At 42.0% G+C, this 25,139-nt stretch overlaps 1 protein-coding gene across 1 annotated transcript in view; it reads right to left on the reverse strand.

Moving 5' to 3' along the window:
• TENM1 (teneurin transmembrane protein 1) overlaps positions 1 to 25,139 on the reverse strand; it is a 441,834-nt gene that overhangs the window by 46,016 nt on the left and 370,679 nt on the right. The window contains exons 26-27 of the mRNA XM_075259290.1: positions 11,007 to 11,373; positions 7,389 to 7,899 (exon numbers count right to left, since the gene is read on the reverse strand). Of these exons, the coding sequence (XP_075115391.1) occupies positions 7,389 to 7,899; positions 11,007 to 11,373 (878 nt within the window). The remainder of the gene's footprint in view (positions 1 to 7,388; positions 7,900 to 11,006; positions 11,374 to 25,139) is intronic.

The raw sequence follows: 25,139 nt of genomic DNA on the forward strand, positions 1-25,139 counted from the left end.
TCAGTTTCCACTGTGAGGAACATAGTAAGGAAATGGAAGAGCACAGGGACAGTTCTTGTTAAGCCCAGAAGTGGCAGGCCAAGAAAAATATCAGAAAGGCAGAGAAGAAGAATGGTGAGAAGAGTCAAGGACAATCCACAGACACCTCCAAAGAGCTGCAGCATCATCTTGCTGCAGATGGTGTCACTGTGCATCGGTCAGCAATACAGCGCACTTTGCACAAATAGAAGCTGTATGGGAGAGTGATGAGAAAGAAGCCGTTTCTGCACGTACGCCACAAATAGAGTTGCCTGAGGTATGAAAAAGCACATTTGGACAAGCCTGTGGACTGTTGAAACAAAGACTGAGTTGTTTGGTCATACAAAAAGGCGATATGCATGGCGTCCAAAAAAACAACAACAGCATTCCAAGAAAAACACTTGCTACCCACTGTAAAATTTGGTGGAGGTTCCATCATGCTTTGGGGCTGTGTGGCCAATGCTGGCACCGGGAATCTTGTTAAAGTTGAGGGTCGCATGGATTCCACTCAGTATCAGCAGATTCTTCAGAATAATGTTCAAGAATCAGTGACGAAGTTGAAGTTACGCCGGGGATGGATATTTCAGCAAGACAATGATCCAAAACACCGCTCCAAATCAACTCAGGCATTCATGCAGAGGAACAATTACAATGTTCTGGAATGGCCATCCCAGTCCCCAGACCTGAATATCATTGAACATCTGTGGGATGATTGGAAGCGGGCTGTCCATGCTCGGCGACCATCTAACTTAACTGAACTTGAATTGTTTTGTAGAAAGAAATGGTCCAAAATACCTTCATCCAGGATCCAGGAACTGATTAAAAGCTACAGGAGGCGACTAGAGGCTGTTATCTTTGTAAAGGGAGGATCTACTAAATATTAATGTCACTTTTCTGTTGAGGTGCCCATACTTTTGCACCGGTCAAATTTTGGTTTAATGCATATTGCACATTTTCTGTTAGTACAATAAACCTCATTTCAATCCTGAAATATTACTGTGTCCATTAGTTATTAGATATATCAAACTGAAATGGCTGCTGCAAACACCAAAATATTTAGAACTAAAAATGATTAAGATTAATAGGGGTGCCCAAACTTTTTCATAGGACTGTATATGGCTGCAAGGAGCGTTCCTCAGATTTGCCGACTCTTCTGAAACATTAGGAGGTCGCCCCTTTTTTTCAGTCTCAGATATTTCAATATAAATCTGTGAAATCTGAAAATACCCTTATCAATTTTATTTCATTTGCCGTTTAAAAACTGATGTAAAATCTGGATTTATTTATTATACAACAGTTTATAGGGTCTTAATGGCTGACTGCAGGGGGTCCTTGTGCTTTCACTCGCTCATCATTGATAAGTTTCTCATCTGTTGTATAAAAGAGAGTTTGTATCTCTATATAGTAAAAAGAGATTAAACAACACAATGACAATAACATTCCAGTATTCCAGCTCTTCCTTCAGATCTTTGCATTGATACATTAGATTGCGCTGTCTTTTCCCAGGTGCGCCACTAGATGGCACTGTCTGACTACTAAATATGGCGTAGCGTCCATGTGACACTCAGGTGATCCACCTAAAAAGCGCCTGATATATCTTCACTCCAATTGTGACCTGGCTTTTACCCCAAGCAATGTGAAAGGACCACTAAACCTAAAATACAAGCTTTACAGACGTACTACTATTATTCTCACATAGGAATGGACGCGTTCTACAGCTGGGAGATAAAGTATTGATCATGGGATGGAGACAGATACAGATTTCCCATCGATATTCCTAGTGCAGGACACAAAACATGCATTGTCTGATAACAGGGAACAACAGAACGCAGTCACATGGCTGCAAATATAGATAAGACGCTTTATAGTGAGCCTTGGAATAGCTGAAAGTTCATCATCGTATTGCAGGGTATAATATACTGAGCAGAATAGTGGACAGGTACGTGATATGGGCGCAGAACTGAATATACAGAACGTCCCTGGTTTTTGGGCGGTTTCAGGACTCCTATAACATCGAATTGCATTAAAAAAATGTAACTGGTAATTGACAAGTAATGCAATATATACACACACACACAGAGTATATATCGATATCAAATATGGCTTTTTCGTCTCCATCTCTAGTAATCCTTTACATTTGCAGTGTAAAGTTGCAATGGCAATCTTTCAGGATACATAACCTTGCCATTATCTAGCCCTCGTCTCCTGCGGATTCTCCTTTACTAGTCACCTCTGTAATGTCGCACCGTTCACGCGCTCTGTTTCTTTACACCCGACGTATTCTATGTATACAATGTCACCGCCTGTACTCACTTCTGTGCTATAATACAGATATAGGATAATATTAGAATGGAAGTTCCTATGTAAAGGTCGTAGTAACAATGGGAATACATGTAATACACGCTGTACGTTGGGCGCTGAAAGATATTTTTTTTCTTTTGCTATTTCTACGGCTAAGGTCCCAAATAGTGAAATGCAGCAAACAACACAATGGAAAAAAATAGTGCAAAAATGTATTGTTCTGCGCATGGCCATTTAACTGTGGCTGATTACAAATGGCCGAACAGACGTGCGCTGCCGGCTCTGCCCATAGCCAACTGAGCATACGCAGGATTTCGATCCCGGACACAGGCCTAGTCGGGAGCTGACGCTGAAGAAGATGGAGGCATCACTGGAGAGTCTTCAGGATGCGCAGGGGACGCCCCCTGTGCTATCTGGAGACTCATTTGCATACTGGGAAAAAAACGGAGTATCAACATAATGGCGGCGTGGAGTAGAATTATATAGGTACGGGATGAGCAGCCTTTCTGAAGGTTATTCTGACGCGGTATTAGCTCAAAAAGAGAATCTAATCCTTTAAATAAACTTGCGTTCTTCAAAATGTGTTTTTTTGGCAATGTGTGGACGAGACCGATGAAATCTCATTCACTGAAAAACGCTGCGTTTGCACAATGTGGGTCCATAGTCTAGAGAAGACCTGGGCCTCTAACGGTCTTTAGACCGGCCTGCATAGGCTGTAGGATAAAGGTAGATGCTGATTGTTAGTCGGCTAAAGGACCTTTGATGATGTCATCAAAGGTACTTTAGCTCACTAGGATATGATCAGACTCTTTAGTGGGCGGAGCCATATGGGGCGGTGTGGTTGTGTGGCACAGAAAAAGCAAGCTGCTGTGAATGGAGGCTGATGGAAGATGAGGAGGAGAGAAGAGACAGTATATGAGGAAGAGAAGAGAAGGAGAGAAGAGATCGTACATATGAGCAAGAGGAGGGAACTGGGGCACATATAGAAGGCAGCTAAACTGAAGGCAGATGAAGGGGGGACATTAAACTGGGGTCAACTGGAGGAAGATATTAAGCCGTGGGGGTAGCTGGAAGGAGATATATCTGAATCTAGTTGCCCCCAGTTTAATGTCCCCCTCCAACTACCCCCACTGTTTAATGTTCCCCCCAGTTTAAATTGGTGCACAAGGAGAGGGACTTAATACTGTGGGGCATTTGGAGGAGAACATTATAATGTGGGGGGGGGGTATAATGTTAGGGCGACTGCAGGAGCATTATACTTTGTGGGGGCAGATGGTAAAATGGATGATGCAGGGATGTCCAAGAGATTTAGGAGGAGCCCGCAGCCCATTCCCTGCACCAGCACGCCACATACGATACGCCTCTGTACCACTGTATAGTCTCCATACACACGGCACCGCCATATGTAACCCCCCCCCCCCCCCCCAGAATACTGCGTAGCGTCTGCTTTCAGCAATTCATTGTTGGTATAATTCAGCACTTTGTTTCCCTAATGTAATTCATCATGACAAAGTGAGATTTGTGTTTTAGAATTTACAAAATTCATTTACTGAGCATAAAATATTTATTATTAGTGAGAGGAGTTAAGAGTCGCAGCTGCTGTGGGAGCGTTCGCCGCGCCAATGCCAAGAACCTCATAAAGGAGGACGTGAGTACCAGCCCATAGCCCGGACAGTAAGATGCAATACAGATAATGAAATCCTTCCCTTTAGCGTAATGAAATCATTTTTTGCAGACATCCTTCCAAATTCCCTGCTGATGGTCATTATTGTTTGCACGGTGGCATGTAAATGGAAATCAATATGTGGGCGATACGTGGGCGAGCGGAAGAAAGTTCTGATACCGGAAGAAAGTCTCTGCAGGAATTCATTGATCTAATGTTTTAGAAATATTATTCCAATATCATAAAGGATCAGATTGTTTAGTATTGGAAAGAATCGTTGCGTCTAATCCTGGTTGTAATATCAGTTATTGCCTCTTCATCACCTCTAGGAGACATTATGGGTCAGCTCGTTACCTTGGAACTGGTTTTATGGCAGTGAAAGTTTTATTCTACGTTCAACAATGGTGGTCAGTCTATGGACAAGGGACAGGTTACTGAAATCCCATCCACACGCTGCATTACTACCTGCAGCTCATAGTAACTAGAAGGCAGAACTACAAGAACTTCTTAGATATCTCTCATTCCTATTGTAGCCATTCTTAGGTTTGGCTCAAAAAAAAGGAGGAAAAAATAATGTTAAAAATCCTGTCTCATATGGAATCCAATCTTGGGATTGTTGGAAGACTTCGCAATGACTTTTTTGAAGAGGAGCTTTCATGTCCTCATCGATGTGCGGTATTATATATAGTAGGGTTGTTCCAGGGCCGATCCATTTTGTTCCGAATGTTCCAAATCGTTTGGTTTTTAACGAAACCAAACAAATGAAGGTTTGTCTTGGATTAACTAAAATAACCATCGCGACCTGCATTGTGGTACGTTATTATAGTCTGTGGTTTCTTCTTTGAAATCGCAGCATGTCCGCTGTGTATATTTTTCTGCAATATGTGGATGGGATTACCCAGAATGCAGGAACTGGAAAGGTTGCAGTTTTTGGAACATTGCGGCATTTATCCTACATGAGGCCCAGCCCTATATTCTTCTTTCCTCTCTCGAGCCTAGTGGCACCTTCCTGGTGATATTATACGCCTGGGTCATACGCTGAGGGTTGTGACTGAGCTCCAATAGTCACCTGCTGAGAATCATGCCCATGTTACCGCTGTGGCCCAAACACAGTACTCAGCAGTGACCCCGCACCAAAGAGGCCAACACATAGCACAGGGGAAGGGAACAAACTGTGTAATATACTTCACTATAGAAAAGTGCCTGTGTCTTTAACTATTACTCTGGTTTTTCTTGTAACATCGGAGTGCTTTTTTTGCAATACCAGACACCTTTATGGTATAGAAAGAGTCTAGGTGAAGCTTCAGTAACACCGCTCTAGTTCCATCCATTATGGTGTTTATCTGGTGTCCTCCATGCTGCTCATAGGGGGCGATATCATGACATAAAGCCCCTCCTGTAATAGGCTACATGACTCTATCCGGAGGTCCCAGAGCCCTGCCATAGACTAATAATGATGATTAGACAATGAGGTTGGAGAAGGGAACGCCGCTGGCTCCATCTGCTTATACTATCATGAGACATCAGGATGTCCCAGCAAGACGACAGAGAACCTATGAAAGTGTCCCCAGACATAATGCTGCGTGCGGGGAAGTACGAGAAGACATAACATTCAGAGACGTGAGATCGGGGGCTATAATGGACAGCTGGATTAAAAAACAAAACCCAGCTCAAAATGTTATAAAAAGCCAAGAACAATCCTAGGGTATATACTGTACAATACATAGAACCTAACAGTTGTGTGTTTAAGTACTGAACATGAGGCTTATTCCAAGTGACATTCTATGAATAGAGGAAGCGTTCCCGTGTGCAACCTCCAATATAATGGATTTAAGCCGTGGAAAGTCTGACAATGATAATAAATGAAATAATCTGATCAGAATAGATAATATAGTTGCATTACTTTTAGGCTCCCATTGATTCCACTGGTAGAAACACATCCAGGGCACAAGCATCAAACAAGCAAGATCTCTGAGAGTCAACAGTTTGGGTAAACAAATGCTACACATGTTAGGCCTCGTTCACATCTGTGTTGGTATTCCGTTTAGGGGCATCTACATGAGGACCCCCCGAATGGAATACCTAATGCAACTGTATGCGGTGTGCCAGTGAAAGCACACGGACCCTATAGACTATAATGGGGTCCGTGTGCTTATCGCCAGATCTTCGCAAGGATCATGCAGACAGGAAAGTAATTAGCAATCTACTTTCCTCTCTGCATGATTTGTACGGGCAGCGGCAGCAAGCGCAAGGACCCTATTATAGTCTATGGGGTCCATGTGCTTTTACTGCACAGAATTTGCAGTTGCATTTGGTATGCCATTCGGGGGTCCATTGTACCTACCCAAGACTTGTATAATCCTGGAACCGACCATGCACACTTATATGAAACCAAGCACTAGGATCGGTTATGTTGGAAAAAATGCATATCCGAAAAATCTGATGTTTATTTTTGCTATGGAGCCTGCAGCTATTTTTTGCCAAGGTCTACTGTGGGTTGGCATAGTTTTTGGGGACAGAACATGCAGTAAAATTGGACAGGATGTTTTTTGTTTCAGGTCCACATCCTACACACTATGGGAAAATCAAAGTGTCTATGCTGATTCCAAATGGAAAAGGTAACAAAAATGAGGGCCCCTTCACATGGCGTAAGCGCTTGGCTCATTCCGAGCCGTACACGTGAGCACTTCTAAACACTTCCCATTCACTTCAATGGTAACGCGCGTAAAGCCGGCTTTACAAGTGCTCCCATTGAAGTGAATGGGAAGTGTTTAGAAGCGCTCGCGTGTACGGCTCAGAATGAGCCAAGCGCTTATGCCGTGTGAAGGGGCCCTGAGTGTGCAGAATGAACAGTGTACACATACCCTTACCATGCCTCGATTACTTGGACTTCTATGTAATGTCATCTAGATCATATGTCATAAGGACCATATAGGGTCACTCTAAATACAATGTATAAAAAGTATCTAAACATCATCAAAACTTTAACGACAAGTTTACATGTTGCCAATTGGATCATTACAAATCTCCTTCCAATGTCTAGTGAAGTCATAACTGGTTTGGAGAGTCGCTCTATTCTATACGGTTCTATATGGCCTTTCACTATGTAGCCATTTTTCCACTATGAAAGAAGGACTGAGAAAGAGAGAAGAAGTCAAGTGCCAAATCACATTACATCTGAGCAGAGAAATGTCTTATCTTTTGGTTACAACGCAGCTGCTCTTAAGTAAAATCCAAGACGATGGATCTAATGAGAGAGGCCACAGCTGCAGCTACTGAACTCCCCTAAGGAAACCCACGGATCTACTAACAAACCACTGTGCTTAAAGATGACACTTTTTTTGTTTTTTGTACCATTCGTGCCAAATGTTGTCATAAAAAAAAATTGCACAACATAAAAACTTACTCATAAACCGTAGTCCAACCGTTCTCATTGCTTTTGGTCGCCAGAAGTCCCGTATTACCATGGTACGTCATCAGCGCCAGGTTATATCCTTGAGCAGATATCCGTTTCAGCACTCCGTTGCTGCTAATAGTAAGCCAGTAGACTTGTCCTCCGGGAACAACCAGCCACAATGGCATGCCCCCAGCGTCACGTCGTATATGAACCGAATTACCATTACTACTGGTAATAGAGATGACATCCCCATCACCGTTGTATGTAAAATTGTACACAAAGTCCCTAGTTATAAGATTTAAAGTGTGGAGATGGGTCCCATTGGTACTGAACTGATACAATTCTTGGTCTGCCGGAGAGGCAACCTCATACATATTCATGGCGTTGAGATGAGGCTTGTTCTTAGTGACTGCTCGAATGCGTACGTTGCCAAGATCAGCTATGTACAGTGTGCCATCTGGAGAAACAGCTAAGGACGAGGGCGCTTTCAGTCTGGCATCTTTTGCAAATCCACCGTCACCTACGGGACAAATAATATCAAATGTATTAATCTGTAAATTGCGCAGGCTTTAATTTCTACAGAGCAAAGTCTATAAGCATAGGAAATTTAATATTCACGGTCCATTTTAAAAAGCATTACCTCGAATGGTATCATTTAGAGTGCGAATCAGCAAAGATTAGCATTATTACACATTTATCTCAGCAATACTCGTTTTTGAAGATTCAAAGCCCTGCTGGTTTAAAAATTGTTTGTTTGTTTTTTTTCCCAGCTCCATGCGCGGTGCCAGGACATCTGCCGGATCTCCCTACACAGCAATCTCCTCCATGTATTACTGCAACGGCACGCAAAGAGAGATTTGTTTGGGAGTGTTAGCAAAATGGGCTCTGATTTTTATTTATGAGATTTGTGTAAAGATGGCTAATTGTTACAGTAAAAAAAATGAGTCAGGGGTCTGGTTTGGGAAACCAGAGTTGAGCAGATCACGAGACCCCAGATCAGTTGGAGAGATCCATTTACAATGCTAAAGGATATTTTGTAACCCATCGGCACCAGATTTCTGACATAGATGGGTGTAAATGTGGCCAGTGAGGTTGAGCTGATCTTGAGATTTTAGGATCGTTTTTAAAATCCAATTTTCGATCATTTTCCAGCCAATCCTGATCGTGAAATTTGCTCGATAGCCAATTGGTATCTGATCTTTCCCGATCCTGATCGCTCAACTCTAATGTTAGCTTTTCCCACAATGATTGGCCATTATGGGAAATAACCTCCGACCTCGATCCCACCGGAAAAGATCGGGATTGGAAATCCGATTGTGAAATTTACTCAACCGCCGATCGGAATACGATCTTTTTTACGATCCCGATTGCTCAACCCTAGTGGCCAGTTATTGACTAGACTAGATTTCTATTCTGTTGCATGGGTGTGCACCCAAATTACTAAGAGGCTGGAGTCTCTTAATATCTCAGGTACAACTGGTACCAATTGGGGACTTGATAAAGACAAGCGTAAAGAATGCCAGTCTTAACAATCTCCTCCCTAAACCAGTTCCATCCATTCCAGCAGATTGTATTCTATGCCTGGTATCAATCTGAAAAACCCTTATGAACCAATAGTAAGGAACATTCCCAGGAATACCTGGTTAAATAAGCTGACATACAAGACATTTGTCAAAATGCTCCTCCCAAATGTCCATTTCAGTTGGATGCAAGAATTCTGGGTCTGTGCTGTTCCTATGTTGGTCCTCCTAGACATTTATGAATACACTGGTGTTACAATTTGGGGATGTATCCCTGCTTATGCTGACTCAGTATTGGACTGAGGGTCCACCAGATAAAATTATTCTCCAACAACCCCTATGAAACAGATCATAGTCCCCTTTAAATTTGGGTGTTTTTGGCTGAATCATTAATGGGTTTAGTCCTGGGCCCTCTGGTACTGTGACACTGCTGACACATACCAATCTATGTCACTGACATAACTTTTACAAGGAAAATTGTAGCACCCGGTTTATTCCATAAAATAACATAGAAATGGCACAATGCAGAATTCTATATAAAAGAAAAGACCCCATAGGATTGTTATAGTACGAGGAATAGGACATGTGACGGGAGCTGACAAATCCTCTGATACATTATTGTGTCAACCTCACATTGGATACAATGACTATCTTTACTGAACTGATACAATACTAAAAGAAAGCAACATTTGCACAGAAGAAGGTGTAGCCGGGTGACACTAGAATCGAATGTTCACACATTTGTGAGATTTCATTGTGTTTAATGCTGTATACAAATGGCATTATAGATTCACCGAATAATTCAGAACAAATTGCTTTGTTAGTTTGGAATAAAAGTGTATGGTAAAGGTTTGCATTTTTTTAGGATGTTATGCTACTTTCTTTGTACAGAGACACATTTATCCAGACAATGGGCCGGGAACTGCAACTCAGCACCATACAAGCCACAGTGGAGGTATACAAGGTACAATGTGACTTATGAAGTCTGTGACTAAACTTGTCCCTTATGGGCTTTTTGTGGGTATTTTTTATAACGTAATCTTGAAATTTGTTTCAGGAATAAACCTTCTTTTTACTTGTAACAGTTTGTGTAAGTTTTCTACAGAACAAGATGAATGGTATTAGGGCACTGGGATAGTAAAAGACTCCATATTTAATATGCTTTTGGCACAAACATTCTTGCATATTGGATAACCTTAGTCTTGGCCCTCTAGGTTACCCAAGACCTTATGGTGCCTTAAGAGAACCTTCCACTACATTAACCTGCTTTAGTTACTTTGTATCATTTACTAGGCACCACTTCCTCTGATTCCGACACACTGCTGCGTTTTTTTTCTAGCCTCTACCATTCCTGAGTAATCAGTGCAGTTAGTTTTGATGTCTAACATGGTAACTAGGCTCTCCAATGTCAAGTGGGTGGCATCAAGCAGGGGAAGGCTGTGCGTGACGCAGAGTTCCAATCAGAAGTAGACAACGGAAGAGCTCTAAAACACACCCTTGCCTAATCCTGCCCCAAACCACCCACTGGACATTAGGGAGTTTGTTAGGCATATTAGGCACTTATACTAGTTCTACTGAATCGTGAATGGCAGGGGCGAGAGAAAACATTTCAACTTTGCTGGAATCCATGGAGAGGAGTCTAATGAAGGATGAAGACATATTAATGCATATTGACATAGTAGCTAGGTATTCTTTAGCATTGGTCATCAACATCAAATTGGTGGGGGTTCATCACCCAGAACCCCCACAGACCAGCTATTAGAGCATTCTCAGTGATTGATATTGAAGCTCAGTTCCTTTTCTTTGAATGGGACTGAGCTGCAAACACACCAAATGACCAATGAACATTACCTTACATGGCTTGGGAAGCAGCACTCATGCAAGCGCCAATGCTTCTTAGTGAGGATGGCAGATGTCACATCCAATCCTAAGGATAGGTCATCAATGTTTCATTTCATTAGCAGAAAACCCCTTTAAGTTTATTAAATTGAGTGTTTTGTAATGGGAATATACAATTTAGGAAAGGAGACCTAGCTGAAACAATGGAGCGGACTGCCAGTACTATCTTACTACTAAGGTATTAGGACAGAAAAAGACTTCGTCTGACCTGAAAAACAGTCACAATTTGGATCAATCTTGCAGTCACAGTCCGTGGGGGCTCCTACTAAAGTCGAGATCTCGCCATTTGTGGTGACTTGCTGTATTCTGTTAATCTTCCTTTCATCTGTTTCGGCAATGTAGAGGACTCCACTGTGGGATACCGCAATGGCTCGCGCAGATTCCAGGGTTGAATGAATTGCCACTTTGCTGACGAGGAAGTAGTCTATACCTGGAACCTGGCAATGGATGGGTCGGCCAGCAATAATCCTCACTTGGTTATTATCAGAGATCTGGAGTACAATGTTATTGTCCAAGACGTATAATGAGTTATCCATTGGGTTGACAGCAAGATCGGTTGGCCACTCTAGTCGAACCTGCCAAATAGAAATGGAATGAAGATAATATTTTATACAAATTGCAGATTGAAATATAATGGTCAGAATTAGAAGAAAATAGTAGAAAAAAAAGCTTGATAAATGGGCCCCAGTATTTCTGACAGATGGGAACACTGGAAATAGAAGCAGGATCAGATGGAGCAAGTGAAGATGAAGAAGAACAGTCCCAATTCTCTACATCACCTGGACAATACAAGTTATCAATGGACCCTCCACCACAAAGTAGATGCCTGGATATATGTAGGTGATTTTGCAAGGCTACGGTACTGCAAGATGTCTTAATTCTCTCGGGTGGGCTTACTTCTTGGTGATAGGTGACTAGAGAGGATTAGATGTGATGCACTTGAGCCCTCCTCAATGAGGTCTGGGGCATGTTACAAATGGCTTCCAGTGGCTCCCTTTGGTGATATATATCTGATGTTCGCCATCTCTGCTTCATCACGTCCTCATTTGGAATTTGCATTGAAGTGAGAGAATCGACTTGTTCTGTCTTTGTTACTGTGACTTGGTCTGTATATTACTATGTATGACTGTGTATTACATGGATTGTTACTTTTGTATTGTTTGCTTTCTGTTGATAGACAACATTGACCACGGTGTGGGTTTTGGCATACCATACCCTATTGGTTACTTATATATTATGTCGGTATAGCTTCATCTTTGGTATTTTTTGTCCTTGGTTCACCCCCTTATGTATTATCGGCATCTTTTAATGTTGCTTTTTTGCGGTCAGTATAACATTTGGTTATTATTCCCTTGTTGATTGTGTATATGTTGCTAGTTACAGAATATGTGAGTGCAGGGTTCTATGGGCTGACCCTTCCCCATCCCAATATGTAGCAAAGCAGAGTAATAGAACAGCTTGAGCTGATTGTTAGGGTTGAGCCGATTTGAGATTTTACGATCGATTTTAAAATCCAATTTTCGATCATTTTACAGCTGATCCTGATTGTGAAATTTGCTCGATCCCCGATCGGGATTCGATCTTTCCAGATCGCTCAACCCTAGTGATTGTACTCAGAGCCAAAGGAACGCTGGTTGGTTTTATCACATCTATAAACATAACTGCTCTTCCGATATACTTATTGCATTTCTGAAAGACGATATATTGTTATTTTATGTATTATGCTTACTTATATAGCGCCATCATATTCCGCAGCGCATTACAGGGTTCACAATCTACATTCCCTATCACTTTGTGTGGGAGGAAACCAGGGTATGCTATAAATATAGAAGGATATGAAAATACTAGCACACTTTACTATATATCGCACCATCAGATTCTGCAGCGCTTTTTGAATCAAGGAAGCAACAGATGCAAAAAAAAATGTAAACCCGAACAATGTCTCTGTGATTGTTCTTGCTGCGACGTCTTGCTAATGTTTCCTAATTTCTTCCATGACTTTTCCAGACCTGAAATTTGATGGTTTTTGTCTCCGGACAAGAACGTACCTGCTATCTGGATTTTCCACCCCTTTGTTCTCACCGAGGAAATTAAAATTGTTGAGCTGTCACTAACTGCTCAGATTGTCGCTACAACATGCGTCACGTACTACGGGGCCTTCTGTTCTGATTCAATGGAAAATACAGCGAACCCTTCAATCAGACCCTATCTACATTAGTCAGACATTCTTATTTCGACTCCATAGCTGCTCTGAATCCCATGCAATCAACCCGCAATCACTCCTGCCTGATTTTAACCCTTTACACCCCTTGGACTAGATTCACACAACGTAAATGTGTATCTTGCAACCATTCAACGCCTAAAGACGCATCTCTGAGCCGGCAGCTCCATTTCCTCCATTATAATACAGTCTCTCTCAATTCTATTTGCACATATTCTAGACAGTGTCGGCTGAGTTCACTCTAAACATCCCTTTGACCTCTAAATGTGGCTGTACATTATTAGTCTAAACTTTTGCAAACACGGTGAATCTATTCAGTTCACTCGGAGTTTGCTTAGCACAAAGAAAACAAAGGCGCATGAATGAAGTATACATTAGAGGGACATCTGCAAAAAGATGGATGGTTCGGTGTCCTTGGCGGCTTCCATTATTACTTGTACAATGTAAACCAAATTTAATAAAGGGGTCTTTTCAAAGAGAAAATATTGCGATTTTCAATATGGCAGCCATTGTGCCGTTCCATTGTCCTCTGTTATAGATTTTACTTTAAAACGTTATTCCATTGACTTGTTATGTGTAGGTGTGAAAGTTTTATTAGTCATTTTCTTTCATCCCCAGGGCCCCATGTACGCGACTGTTAATGTATTCACAATTGTGGATAAAAGGGCAGGTCCATACATTTTACGGGCCCATACACACGGCCACATTTTTTAGTCGACTTATGTCTGGGTCTGCAAATTATTGAGCATTGAGCATGTTGTTGGGGTTGAGCCGATCTTGAGAAGTCAGGATTGATTTTAAAATCCAATTTCCAATCAGTTTCCAGCTGTTCCTGATCGCTCAACCCTACATGTTGTACATTTGTCCTCATTTGAGCGAATGTCCTTACCATGTACAGGATGCCTAGGAAGTCTAATGAAACAGTCAACCATTCAATGCCTAAATACACATACATTCAAGTCATGGCAGTGGTTGTAGCACAAATTTTGGAAAGGATTGTAATTGTTGCTTCCAGCAGACAACGGGGCAGTTTATAAAGTCTTGTATTTTTGATTCCCTGTGTACCACCGAGGAGAGGTAGCTAATATAGTAAGAATATAATTCACACCACCTTATGGTGTAAGTTATAATAAATATGCTGGGCTACCAAGAGACACATCCCTCTGAGCCCTGACATGCCCACTTTTTGAAAAAGTACCATGCAGGATGCAAAAAGTCAAAACATTTTTGGCACAAACTTAACTATGCACCAAAAATTGCAACTTCTCTACCGCGAGAAGGTGACAGGCAGAGTGCTGGAGTCCCAATATATTAGCCCCAGGTTTCTGACCCATGTGTGGTCCGGGGGGGTCTTGGGTAGGCCTCAGCACAGGTGTAGATCCTTGGTTCATTACTGGGCTATAAAAGGTTGCAGAGCCTACACTTCAGGGTAGATCCCGGGAACAAGAGGTAGTGCCTGGGTCTGTCCTAACCCTGAAAGTCTGCTGAGACTGTATTGCACTATTTTTGTTGATTTGTGTGGTTGGTAGTAAGCCACCCATACAGTTATTAATTTATTGCTTATTTAGTGCTCAGACGAGCAGGGTTTTCTGTGACATTCTTTTGCCTGAAGTTCAGACTGTATTTTATTTTGCACATTTTGTGCCTGACATCAAGGTTTATTTATGTTGCTGTTTTTGTCCTGTTGTTTGCTACAGTTTTATGTCCCTGTCTCTTACTGGTTGGGTCCGCACCATCGCTGCTACTAAGCTACTCATAGAGTCTTTCATAAAATTTGAACATATTCATTACAAATAATAATAGTCTTAACAAAATATAGTATGATACTATGTATACCTCAATGCCTGGAGATGGATGATGTGACTGGTATTCCTGGTGGTGGTAGAATGTGTGGAAAGAACTCGTTTTGCAACAATTCTTAAACTCTCTAATTATCATGTGACCTTAGCATGCGGTAGACTGTAGATCACAGAACGGCTTCATCTATGTGCTCTATTGGAGAAGCTCCATCTCATACAGATAAATATGTACTTAGGAGACCACAAGTGCTTTTTAGTTTTCGTGCTACCGCTATTGTCCTTTGTATTTTCCCAGAAAAATGGAAAACAGATTAGGAAATGGTTTTCCATAAAGGTAAATCTCAGGAGTTTACAACTAATTGAATGTCTACAAAGCAAAGGCGGCAGACAGGAGGCTTTCACCGATGAGCTTGGCTGCTCGTGATATTTTGAATCCTGGATAAGCAGATCTTCATTCACGCTGTGTGTTTGCCCTTTTGGCATGCACTTCTATGTGGGCACTGGGAATATCTCCGAATATACACTTTTGTCTTATGTCAGGCAGAAACTATTGAAGGCAGAGGCAGGCAGCACTAAATGGATGAGCTCAGCTGAATCACCCGCTCTAACCGCTCTACATCATTTTTAATTAATTGTGACTAAGGTTGTATCGAGCAGGATTGTGTTAGCGAACGGCAAAGCGGCAAAAATGTGAAGGATCCAGTGCACTGCCTACATAGCTCGATGCTGGAACGGGGGCCTCATTCATGACCTAATTACTATCGAATAGAACAAGGCTGGAGCTACTGCACATGGCAACTATTAGTCACCGGGCATTGGCTCCCATATTGAATAGACCACAGACTGAAGAAGAGTTGATGCACAATACTGTATCATGGTAAATGCCAATTGCAACAATCTATGGCTCAACTGCAGTTTAAAAAGTCACAAACCCAAGATTTGTGACTTTTTATGTAGATTGTGAGCCCCATATATATATAAATATTGGAGAAATGGAATATGCCACAAGGTTCTTGAATTAGGTTTTAATCCATTCTTCACGTTTGCTCTCTGCATGTCTCCAGATGTATTGACCAATGTTGTCTACTGTCCCCACCCATACAGGGATCATTTTTCCCTATCAGTATGTCTGTGGAGTATGAGAAATCCATGCAAACGCAGAAAGAACATACAAACGCTTTGCAGATGTCTTGTCCTTGGCAGGAGTCGAACCCAGGACTCCAGCGCTGCAAGACTGCTAACCACTGAGCCACCGTGCTGCCACTAAGATTCTATTCTAAGTAATAACAAACCTCCCCCATTGTGTCTATATAAATATCTGTTTTGACCTATTTTTCTGTGTTTTCTGGGATCCCTCAATAGACTCAAGTCCATGAAATTGGGTCCCAGACAGATGCCAAATAACCGTGGTTTGTTCGTTGTTCACGGCTGCGACTCTCCACACTTGTTTGGATCCAGACCATGTTACAAATTTATACCAAAAGAACAATAACAACACGATAAATCTTTTGATTTTTTTTTTTTTTTGCAATTCTGCCAGATTTTGATCATTTGAAGGTTTCTTTTATTTTAGTAACAGCCAGAGCATTGATCTATGCGATTGGCGAGAAGATTTTCAGACGGAAGGTTCCAGAAGCATTTTCACTGCATTAGACACAAAAACAAAAATCACGTAGATTGTAATTCTAATGTCTGAGTTTTTTTGTTGGCCGGTCGCACCTCCATCACCTGTGTGTTACGCTGGCCAATGATAAATGTGATCATTACTATTCCTGGACTGGGTGCGAGGCATTGGAGTGCTGCATTCAATGCGTGCCAAGTTTTAGCTCCTTTACCTCTATGAAACCTGAAACACGATTTGATAAAGCAAATAGGAAATGTGTGGCTCAAAACAACAGTAATTTGTTTAACAGCTGGAACAAAAGCACAAAAGATGCATACATAATCAGCCCGAAATAGAAACGGCGTGCCAACAATGCTCATTATTTCTAATGTAAGACATTCTGCTTATCTGTAATCATTAACAATATCATTTTATTAACAGCAGCTGAACACCGAGCAGTTACCTACAGAAATGGGAACCAGTGTAAATCAGGTTCTCCGTGTTGTCAGCCTAAACTATACAGGGTGTCTAAGATAAGCAACATGTCCATCAATAACTCTGTCATCTAATGAGATGTTTAACATAGTAATAACATGTATCAATGACTGTAAGGCTAAGGGTAAGTTCACATGGCGGAAACCTTCTCTACCATGTGACTTTTCCGCACGGCTAGCTGCAATGGCACTCCACTCCTGACTAGGCCCGGATGAATGGGTTTAATCCAGAGGGAGTCTCGAGCTGCAGATGTCATGGCTGACTGAGGGCAAGTGTACACAGAGTTTTTACAGCCTCAAAATCCTGACCAAACAGACGGCTCCCATTGAAATCAATGGGAGCCACTCAGGAGTTGTTCCTGTTCTGATTCGACCTGAAGACATACCCTCCTCCGGACTAGGCCCATTCATTGGGACTAATCCGGAGCAGAGTGCGTGGCTGGATACAGGCCTCCGCCTCAGGTTCTGGTTTAAAATACCCCGTGTGAATCCTTGGGCAGAGAGGGCATGTCGCTTCTTTTTCCCACTAGCTGAAAAAATCACTAGCGAGAAAAAAAAATCAAAAAAAAAAATCGAGCGACTCCCATTGAAAAGAATGCGAGACATCTTTGCAGGGGGATTTTGAGGTGGATTCAGTGTTAAAATCCGCCTGCAAAAACTCTTTGTAAACATACCCTGACCCCATGTGGTGGGCGGCAACCAAAAAGTGCTGTGGGAAATACCGCGGCGGTGACACATGGTGGTTTTTCCCACAGTGTTTTTCACAAAAAGTCCACAAAGAGTCACCATCCATTATACCTATACCCCTATACTTTGCATATTTTTCTGTAAGGTGTATATGGGATTCGCTAGAACCCTATCCACCTTGTAGTGACTGTAAAACGTTTACATCATGAGGAGCCCCGGTCTAAAGCATAATTCTGCTGGAAAGGTATGGCTGAAGCTTCGTATCCTCTTCCACCCTTCCTCTTCAACTTTTAGTTATGGTCATTGTCAGGATCAACATTGCACAAATTTTAGGTAGATCATTCATCTAAACAAGACTGGAAAGACTTCTATGGGTTTCAAGAATATTAAAATATGGGTCTATGTAAGAGCCCCCCTCTGCCTCCTGAAACGTGGCTTACTGCAGATCAGTCTACTGTTGACCCAAAAGTTCCACGTAATAGGACACAGCTGATAAATAGCATTCCGGTAACATCATGCGTGCCACCTTTCTAGAATTGTCTGGGAGGCTCTTGGGGAAAAAAGATACCTCCTATATTCCAGAAGAAGTTACCAACTCTCCAGAGATCGCTGCCTTGCACATTTTTTATGCTTGGCACTGAGTTTATGTGTCATTCCTGATGTCCATAATCACAACCAGTGTGAAAAAAATCATTGGTGACTTTAGACCAAGACCTCTGTACAACTCAGAGTTATAGCGTGTGCTAGCCCCCAGCCATAATTAAATGGCATGCATGGGCAGCAAACAGATGTCTTCTGTGTACCTGGGTATCGGCTGTGAGTCCATGGTCCCATTCATTCAATGGATATGCAATAGCACGGCCACAAAAGCGACAGGAATAGGATCTGTCCTTAGTTATGGGGCCCGAGCTGTTGGCCCGCACTCAGGACCGTGTAATTCACAGCCATGTATGTGGACCGACAGAAATGAATGAGTCAGTGTGCTGTCTGGGTTTTCCAGGTCACGCCTTAAATGGAACCAAACTATATAGAGGTGGATTGTGCCTTGCAATATCGTTCTATGCCTCCAACTTTTTGCAAAGTTTTTTTTTGTTATTAGCGGTCGCAAAACAAATCCCGGCAGACGACATGCACAGAAGTCATTACCAAGGTCCAAAAAATGTGTAAATGATTGTTCTGTCTAATAATTACATTATACCATAGAATAGTTTCCATTTATAATAGCAAGGTTACAATTCTTCTTGATTTTCAGTTTGAACAATAGGCATTAAGAACAATACAGATGGAACGTCGAAATCAAATGAGGAAATCAAAACCCAAGCATGGCTAAAATCTAATAATCTTGTCCATTTTTCTGCGCCTGTCGGTACATGCAGATGAATAAAATCCAATAATATCTGAAACATGTCATTCTAAATATGAATAGAACATTCTGTCTGTTTTTTCTCCTTCGTGAAATGAAACTGCCCTCTGGCTCTTCTTGTTGAATAACAGTCTATTGTGCGGTGTCCAAAACTCATAAACAATTTACAAGTCCCCTCCATTTCCTTGTGTTGGTTTGATTGTGCCTTGTTTCTATTAAAATATCTTTTGATAAGAGCCCCGCTGTGCAAAAAGACAGGGAGTTAAACTCTATTTTCTGCATTGCAATTTAAAGAACCACTTGTCCATTCAATCCACTTATTTTCCGAGCCTATCCAACGGTAAAGAATGATTGTAACACTCACAAATATATTTGTAAAGGTTTCTGCGCCATGACAGGTATGAAGCGCACATTTCAACCCGCGTGTGCCAAGAATAAAATTAAGTTGAGCGACGTTTCACCTATCCCCTATTTTTTTCTTCTTCAACTTTTTTATTATTTCGGCTGCCACGAGCAATGGGTTAATTGCTACTCCGGGAGGGAAATAACATCAAAAAGTTGGCTAAAACACGCCGAAAAAGGGAGGGGGGTTGTAGGCGCCCATTTTCTAGGCTCTGTTCACACTTGAGTCATGACTTCCAATGATAATGGGATTCGGTGACACTCTGACCGAGCAGTTTTCAATGGGATGTGGTGACATTGATGGACCTCACAGATTTTAATGGGGGTTTTCAAGGTCCCTGTATTTGGAATGGCAAGAATAGAGCGATACATTGTGTCAGTGTTGCCATAAAAAGTTTGGAATGGCCAAAACAATGGACGCAAATGCACAACTCCATGATTAGCCTTTGTTAGGGTATGTTCACACTGAATTTTGTGTCAGGTAGAGAAAATATGGTTCAGGTTTTGGAAGTTTTTTGAAGCTTGTGTGAAGAGCTTTACTGAATCAGTTTTTTGAAGATTTTTTCTAAAATATAGGCTAAATTTGTGCCAGGCAGCTAAAAAAAAAATGCCATAAAAAACATTATATTCTGCAGCTTTTATTATTGAGTTTTGATGTGTTTTTCTCTGAGTTTTTTTCTTCCCCTATTAAATCTATAGGGGAAAAGCTTGAGATTTTACAGCTAAATTAAAATTTTTCTTTTAATGCATTTATTTCAATGGGAATTTCAGCGTAGAATTCACCTGGAGATATGGTAGAAAACTTTTTTTTTCTGCTGGTGAATAGTTAATGAGAAGCTGATTTGAGCAGGTTTAAGGCAGGGACCCTACAGGACAGAAACACCGTGGGAAAAATCGCAGCGTTTTACAGTAATGTCAAAGTGGATGGGATTCTAGTGAATCCCACGCCCACTTTGCGGTAAAAACCGCCGTGCGGACACGCCACAATTTGCAGAACCAGCGCAGTTTTGGAAATCACAGCATTTCAATTATACCTACAGACACACCGGAGGTTTCCCCATAGGTATAATGGTAACAGAAAGTCAGCGGAGGGGAACTCAGCCAACTTTCTGTCTAAAGCTCTGCGGGAAGAACCGCGATGCGTTGCTGCTGCGGTTTTTCCCTTTATTGCTGTGGGACATCCTGTGGGGTCTTAGCCTTAGAAACAGATTTCGAGGCAGAACAGGCTTTAAAATCTGCACCTACAACCTCTGCATGAATATATCCTTAAGCCCCCTTGCACATGAATGTATTTTCCCGAATACACCATTCATTTGTATGAGCCCGGTGATGTGAGTGGGCCACCAGTCTGGGCTGCAAAATATGGAACAGGTGCTATTTCTGTCCAACTTTGCGGCGCAGTGTATCCTCTGCGTGTATTCAACTGCACTGCAGGTATGAGATAGGCTAGAACCACATCCACTACACAGTGACTGCAAAATGCCACGTTTTCTTCCGCTATGTGGGGCTCTGGCCTTAAAGTTTTATATACTATAGGTATACAATCTAAACTATGCTGCCACTCCCCATTCTTCTCGCTCCCCTTCTCTCTCATTGAAGGCGGGGCTTGTGGCTTAAGAGAGTCTCCTAAGCCACAACAAGGCCCGCCTACTCCCATCATCTCTAACACTAGCCTAGGGAGGAGGGGGCGCGCACGGCGCTCTGAAGGCATGTCAATGAGAGAGGACCGGACCAAGACGAACGGGGGCGGCAGCGGATCTGTGCAGGTAAGTGGCTACCAGGGGGTTAAGTAGCCGGGGGATTTTTTTTTTAATCACTAAACAGCGTGGAGTCCAAAAATTGAAACACTTTTTGGACTCCATGCCGTGTAGTGAATAGGATCGTTTTTAAAATCCAATCTTCGATAATTAAAAAAAATCCCATTGACTTGCATTGGGTTCGGAATTGGGATCGGGTTCAGATGGAAAATGATCGGAAATTGGATTTTAAAAACGATCCTAAAATTTCAAGATCGGCTCATCCCTACTCAGAATGTTATTTGCAATCGTGGATCCGCAAAATTACTTGTATGATCCTCTACATTTGTAGGCATGTCTGTGCCAGAAATACAGACAAGAACAGAACCTGATCCATAAGTTGCAGATAGTTTCTGTGGTCCGGACGCTGATCAATAAGAACTACAAACGTCTTACAAGGGAAGTCATGTGTGTAACATTATGTGATGCTGCATAGACATTGCTCAGGACAGGACTGCTCTGTAACGACAGCACAGACTTCAGCTGTGACCTAGTATGAGCCAGCAGGGTTTCTCTAGAATGGCACCATAGAAGTAAATGAAGCTTTGGCAGCATGTACAGCTTTCTGCACCTCCATAATAATATATTTTATTTACAGAAACTTATTTAAATATTTATAAAATTGTTAATTGAAACTATTACTTTGTGTTCGTGAAGACAAAGGGGAGAAATTACTAAGTTTTATTTTATTCTGTGCTGCAGGTCTCTTAATAAATTTGTTGCGTGTTTTCCTGTCGGTGTGCCAGAAAATCCTGTCTACGCTAGCGATGCGCCGATGTCGATTTACATTATAATTTACACACATTTCTAAATTATGGGGCATCTGTTGGGCCATTGGAGGTCTCTCCAGCCTGGTCATGACGACTGACTACCTGGACATCACTACTAAAAAAGCACCACAAGTGGTAGAAAATTTGGTAAATTTTTTTTTGTATAATTGATATGCTGAGATTTCCAAAAAAGCAACGGTTATGGAAATCGCAGCGTTTCTGCTGTGCATATTTTTCTACGATGTGTGGATGGGATTCGCTAGAATCCTATGCACTTTGCAAGGACTGTAAAACGCTGCAGTTTTTACACGACGTGGGACGCCGACCTTAGGTTGGGTTCTCATCTCTGCTAGAATCTCCTCTTAGTGACTCTTAACAATCGCTGTACAAAAAAATGCTGCTTATGCTTCACTCACACTTGCTCCCGGTGTCCGGTGTGTGCGTTCCTCTGAGTTTCCATCCTCAGCCCCGGCAAAACTGGAAAGGGGACAGAAACCCGGTGGTCAGTTTTAAAACCCATTCACTGACCTGCAGCCTGTCCGCGGGGAAACCATATTTTTTTTAGCCAGACACAAAGTCCTGCATGACCGAATTTGTGTCCGGCTGAAAAAAATGGTTTCCTGGTGGAGAGGTCACAGGACAACTTTTACAACCCGATTCAAGTGACCGTCAGTTTCTGTCCCCTGTTCAGTTTCGCCGGGGCTGAGGATGGAAACCTGGCGCAATGCACACACTGGATACAAGTGTGAACGCCTCCTTATTCGACTTTGTATCCAGTGGTTTCAGTTTAAAAGAATGGATGCCCATTATATTCCAGTTCCTTTGGTGTCTATTATTTTAACAGTTGGTATGTCCATTGCTCTGGTTCCCTGACGGACCATAACATCAGAATCATAAATGCAGATGTGAACATGTAAAGCTTTAAACACAAGTGTCGTACACATGATCCTGTTCAGTTTTATGCTACGTTCACACTGCCATCATTGATGTCCATTGACGGTTCAGAGCAATGGACTTAAATGCAGACAGAATGACTGATGCAGATCAAGTACGCTTCTTCTGCACCTCGGTCCATTCACTGTAATAGTGAAAACAAGGCGGCAACTTTCTCCCATCTTGTTGACTTTTCTAAAGAAAGAAAAAAGTTGCATCTGCAGGAAGTATATAAACAAGACAGAAGAAAACTTCAGTCCTCCTTGTAACATTAACGTGAAGGAGATGAAGGGTTCTCTGTTTCATCAGCCATTCTGTTGGCATTTTGTTTGTTACTCTGATTCTATGATGGATCAGAGCAATGAACTTCAATGACGACTGGTACGATCTTTCTCCATAAAGAAGACTTTTGCCATTCTAGTATGAACTTGTTTAGATTTTCCCGACTGTCTCTGAATAAAGTAATTTATTAATAAGGACACGCACAGGATGACCCCTGACTTACTCTGATATTCTGATGTTCCTGACAGTAAATTATGTATTTTCTCAGCTTTTTATGAAAGATGAAGACTTTCTTTTCACTTACGCACAATAAGTAAAAATGCAAGAAAAATCCAAACTCGTGGGATATCTGCAGCGTGCAGGCAACATAAATATGCTTCCTGGCAGCAAGTAACACAGGTTAAGTGTGTCAGCTGGGGCCAAAAGTCTGCAAAATTATTCAGAGCTTGTAGCCATTATTTATTGTGGGCGTCTGGTAACTCGGAGGTTGTTATAAATGAGTGATTGTTTGCATAGCGTTTCAGTGCAATTTATGTGCCATGAGGATCTGTGGAAACAGACTGACAGCCTCTATTGGCATTGCAATGGCTGCCATTTGTGGGTAGCGCGGAAAATATGTTACCTGTGTAGGAAAACGGAGAAACAGTGCAATCAATTATTAAAGAGGTGACTATGCCAGGTCATGTCTTATTGGAACATTCACATATGTAGCTAGGAGTCCTTTGCAGAAACTCTGCTCAAATGCAATGAAAAACGCAGGGGAAAAAAAACACTGTACATTGAATACATACACATAGACCACAACCCTATCTGTATCGAGTAAGGGCGGGTTCACATCTGCGCCCGGTCTTCGCTTTAACCAATCTGGTGGGTTTCCTTCTTCTGCCCTGAGAAACTGGACAGGGGACAGAAACCCGGCAGTCAGTTTTCAAACCCATTCACTTGAATAGGTTTGCAAAGTGACCGCCCGTGTGTGTCTTCTGCCTCTCCGAGGCAAAACTGTTTTTTTTAGCAGGACACAAAGTCCTGCATGCCCGACTTTGTGTCATTTCACTGTGAACAGGCACAACACGCACACAGGCAGTCACTTTGCAAACCTATTCAAGTGAATGGGTTTGAAAACTGACCGCCGGGTAAAAAGTATTGCACAATAAAAGATTAATGTATTTTACCGTACTATTGTGATTGACATTCCTTGGGGTGTGTCTAAGTTAGCTGTTTGGTGGTACCTTTGTGGTTAATCCCCTGGTTTGCTGCAATTTTCCATGTATGACCTTGCATATGACCAAGGGGGCATCAAATATCCACTGCGCTTAACCCCTTGGTGTTCGGCCGCTTACACGAATACCTATGGCGGGGAGGTATTTGATCGATTACTACTCGCTCATCTCTACTTGTTATGACTAATTTTTCTGATGTGCCAAAAAATCTGTCTCTAGAATTGGCAAAAATTAAAGAATCTGTATCCACAGCACCAAAAAAAAAAGTGCCCCCATTGCCCAAGCACTAAAATCGTGTCTAAATTAAATCTTCAACTAAATTTCCACCATTTTATACTTGGTATATCTGCGGCATATTTGTTCTTTTCTGTTTTATCAATGTGTCGAAATATTAAACACGTTAAATCCAGGCCCATTCTTGTGCACATGTTTCAGAGGTTTAGAGCCAGTCTCATTTTTCTTTTTCTTCTGGTTCATGTGTCCTCCGTGCGGTGCACCTTAATTTTTGGTGCAAACGTAGACAGAAAAGTGGTGGACTTGGATTGATAAATATGCCCTAATGTGTTTTGGGCTATTGAAAAAATGCTTAAGAAAATGAAGGGGATAAGGGGATATCATCACTGCTTAGGGAGAGACCACCATGTAGGTGTGTGGAGTCTTATTAAGCTATAGAGCAGGGGTAGGGAACGTACGGCTCTCCAGCTGTTGCAAAACTACAACTCCCAGCATGCATACTTGCTCTGCTGTTCTTGGAACTCCCATGGAAGTGAA

The sequence above is a fragment of the Leptodactylus fuscus genome, chromosome 11 (genome assembly GCF_031893055.1).
Source record: "Leptodactylus fuscus isolate aLepFus1 chromosome 11, aLepFus1.hap2, whole genome shotgun sequence".
In the NCBI taxonomy this organism is placed as follows: Eukaryota; Metazoa; Chordata; class Amphibia; order Anura; family Leptodactylidae; genus Leptodactylus; species Leptodactylus fuscus.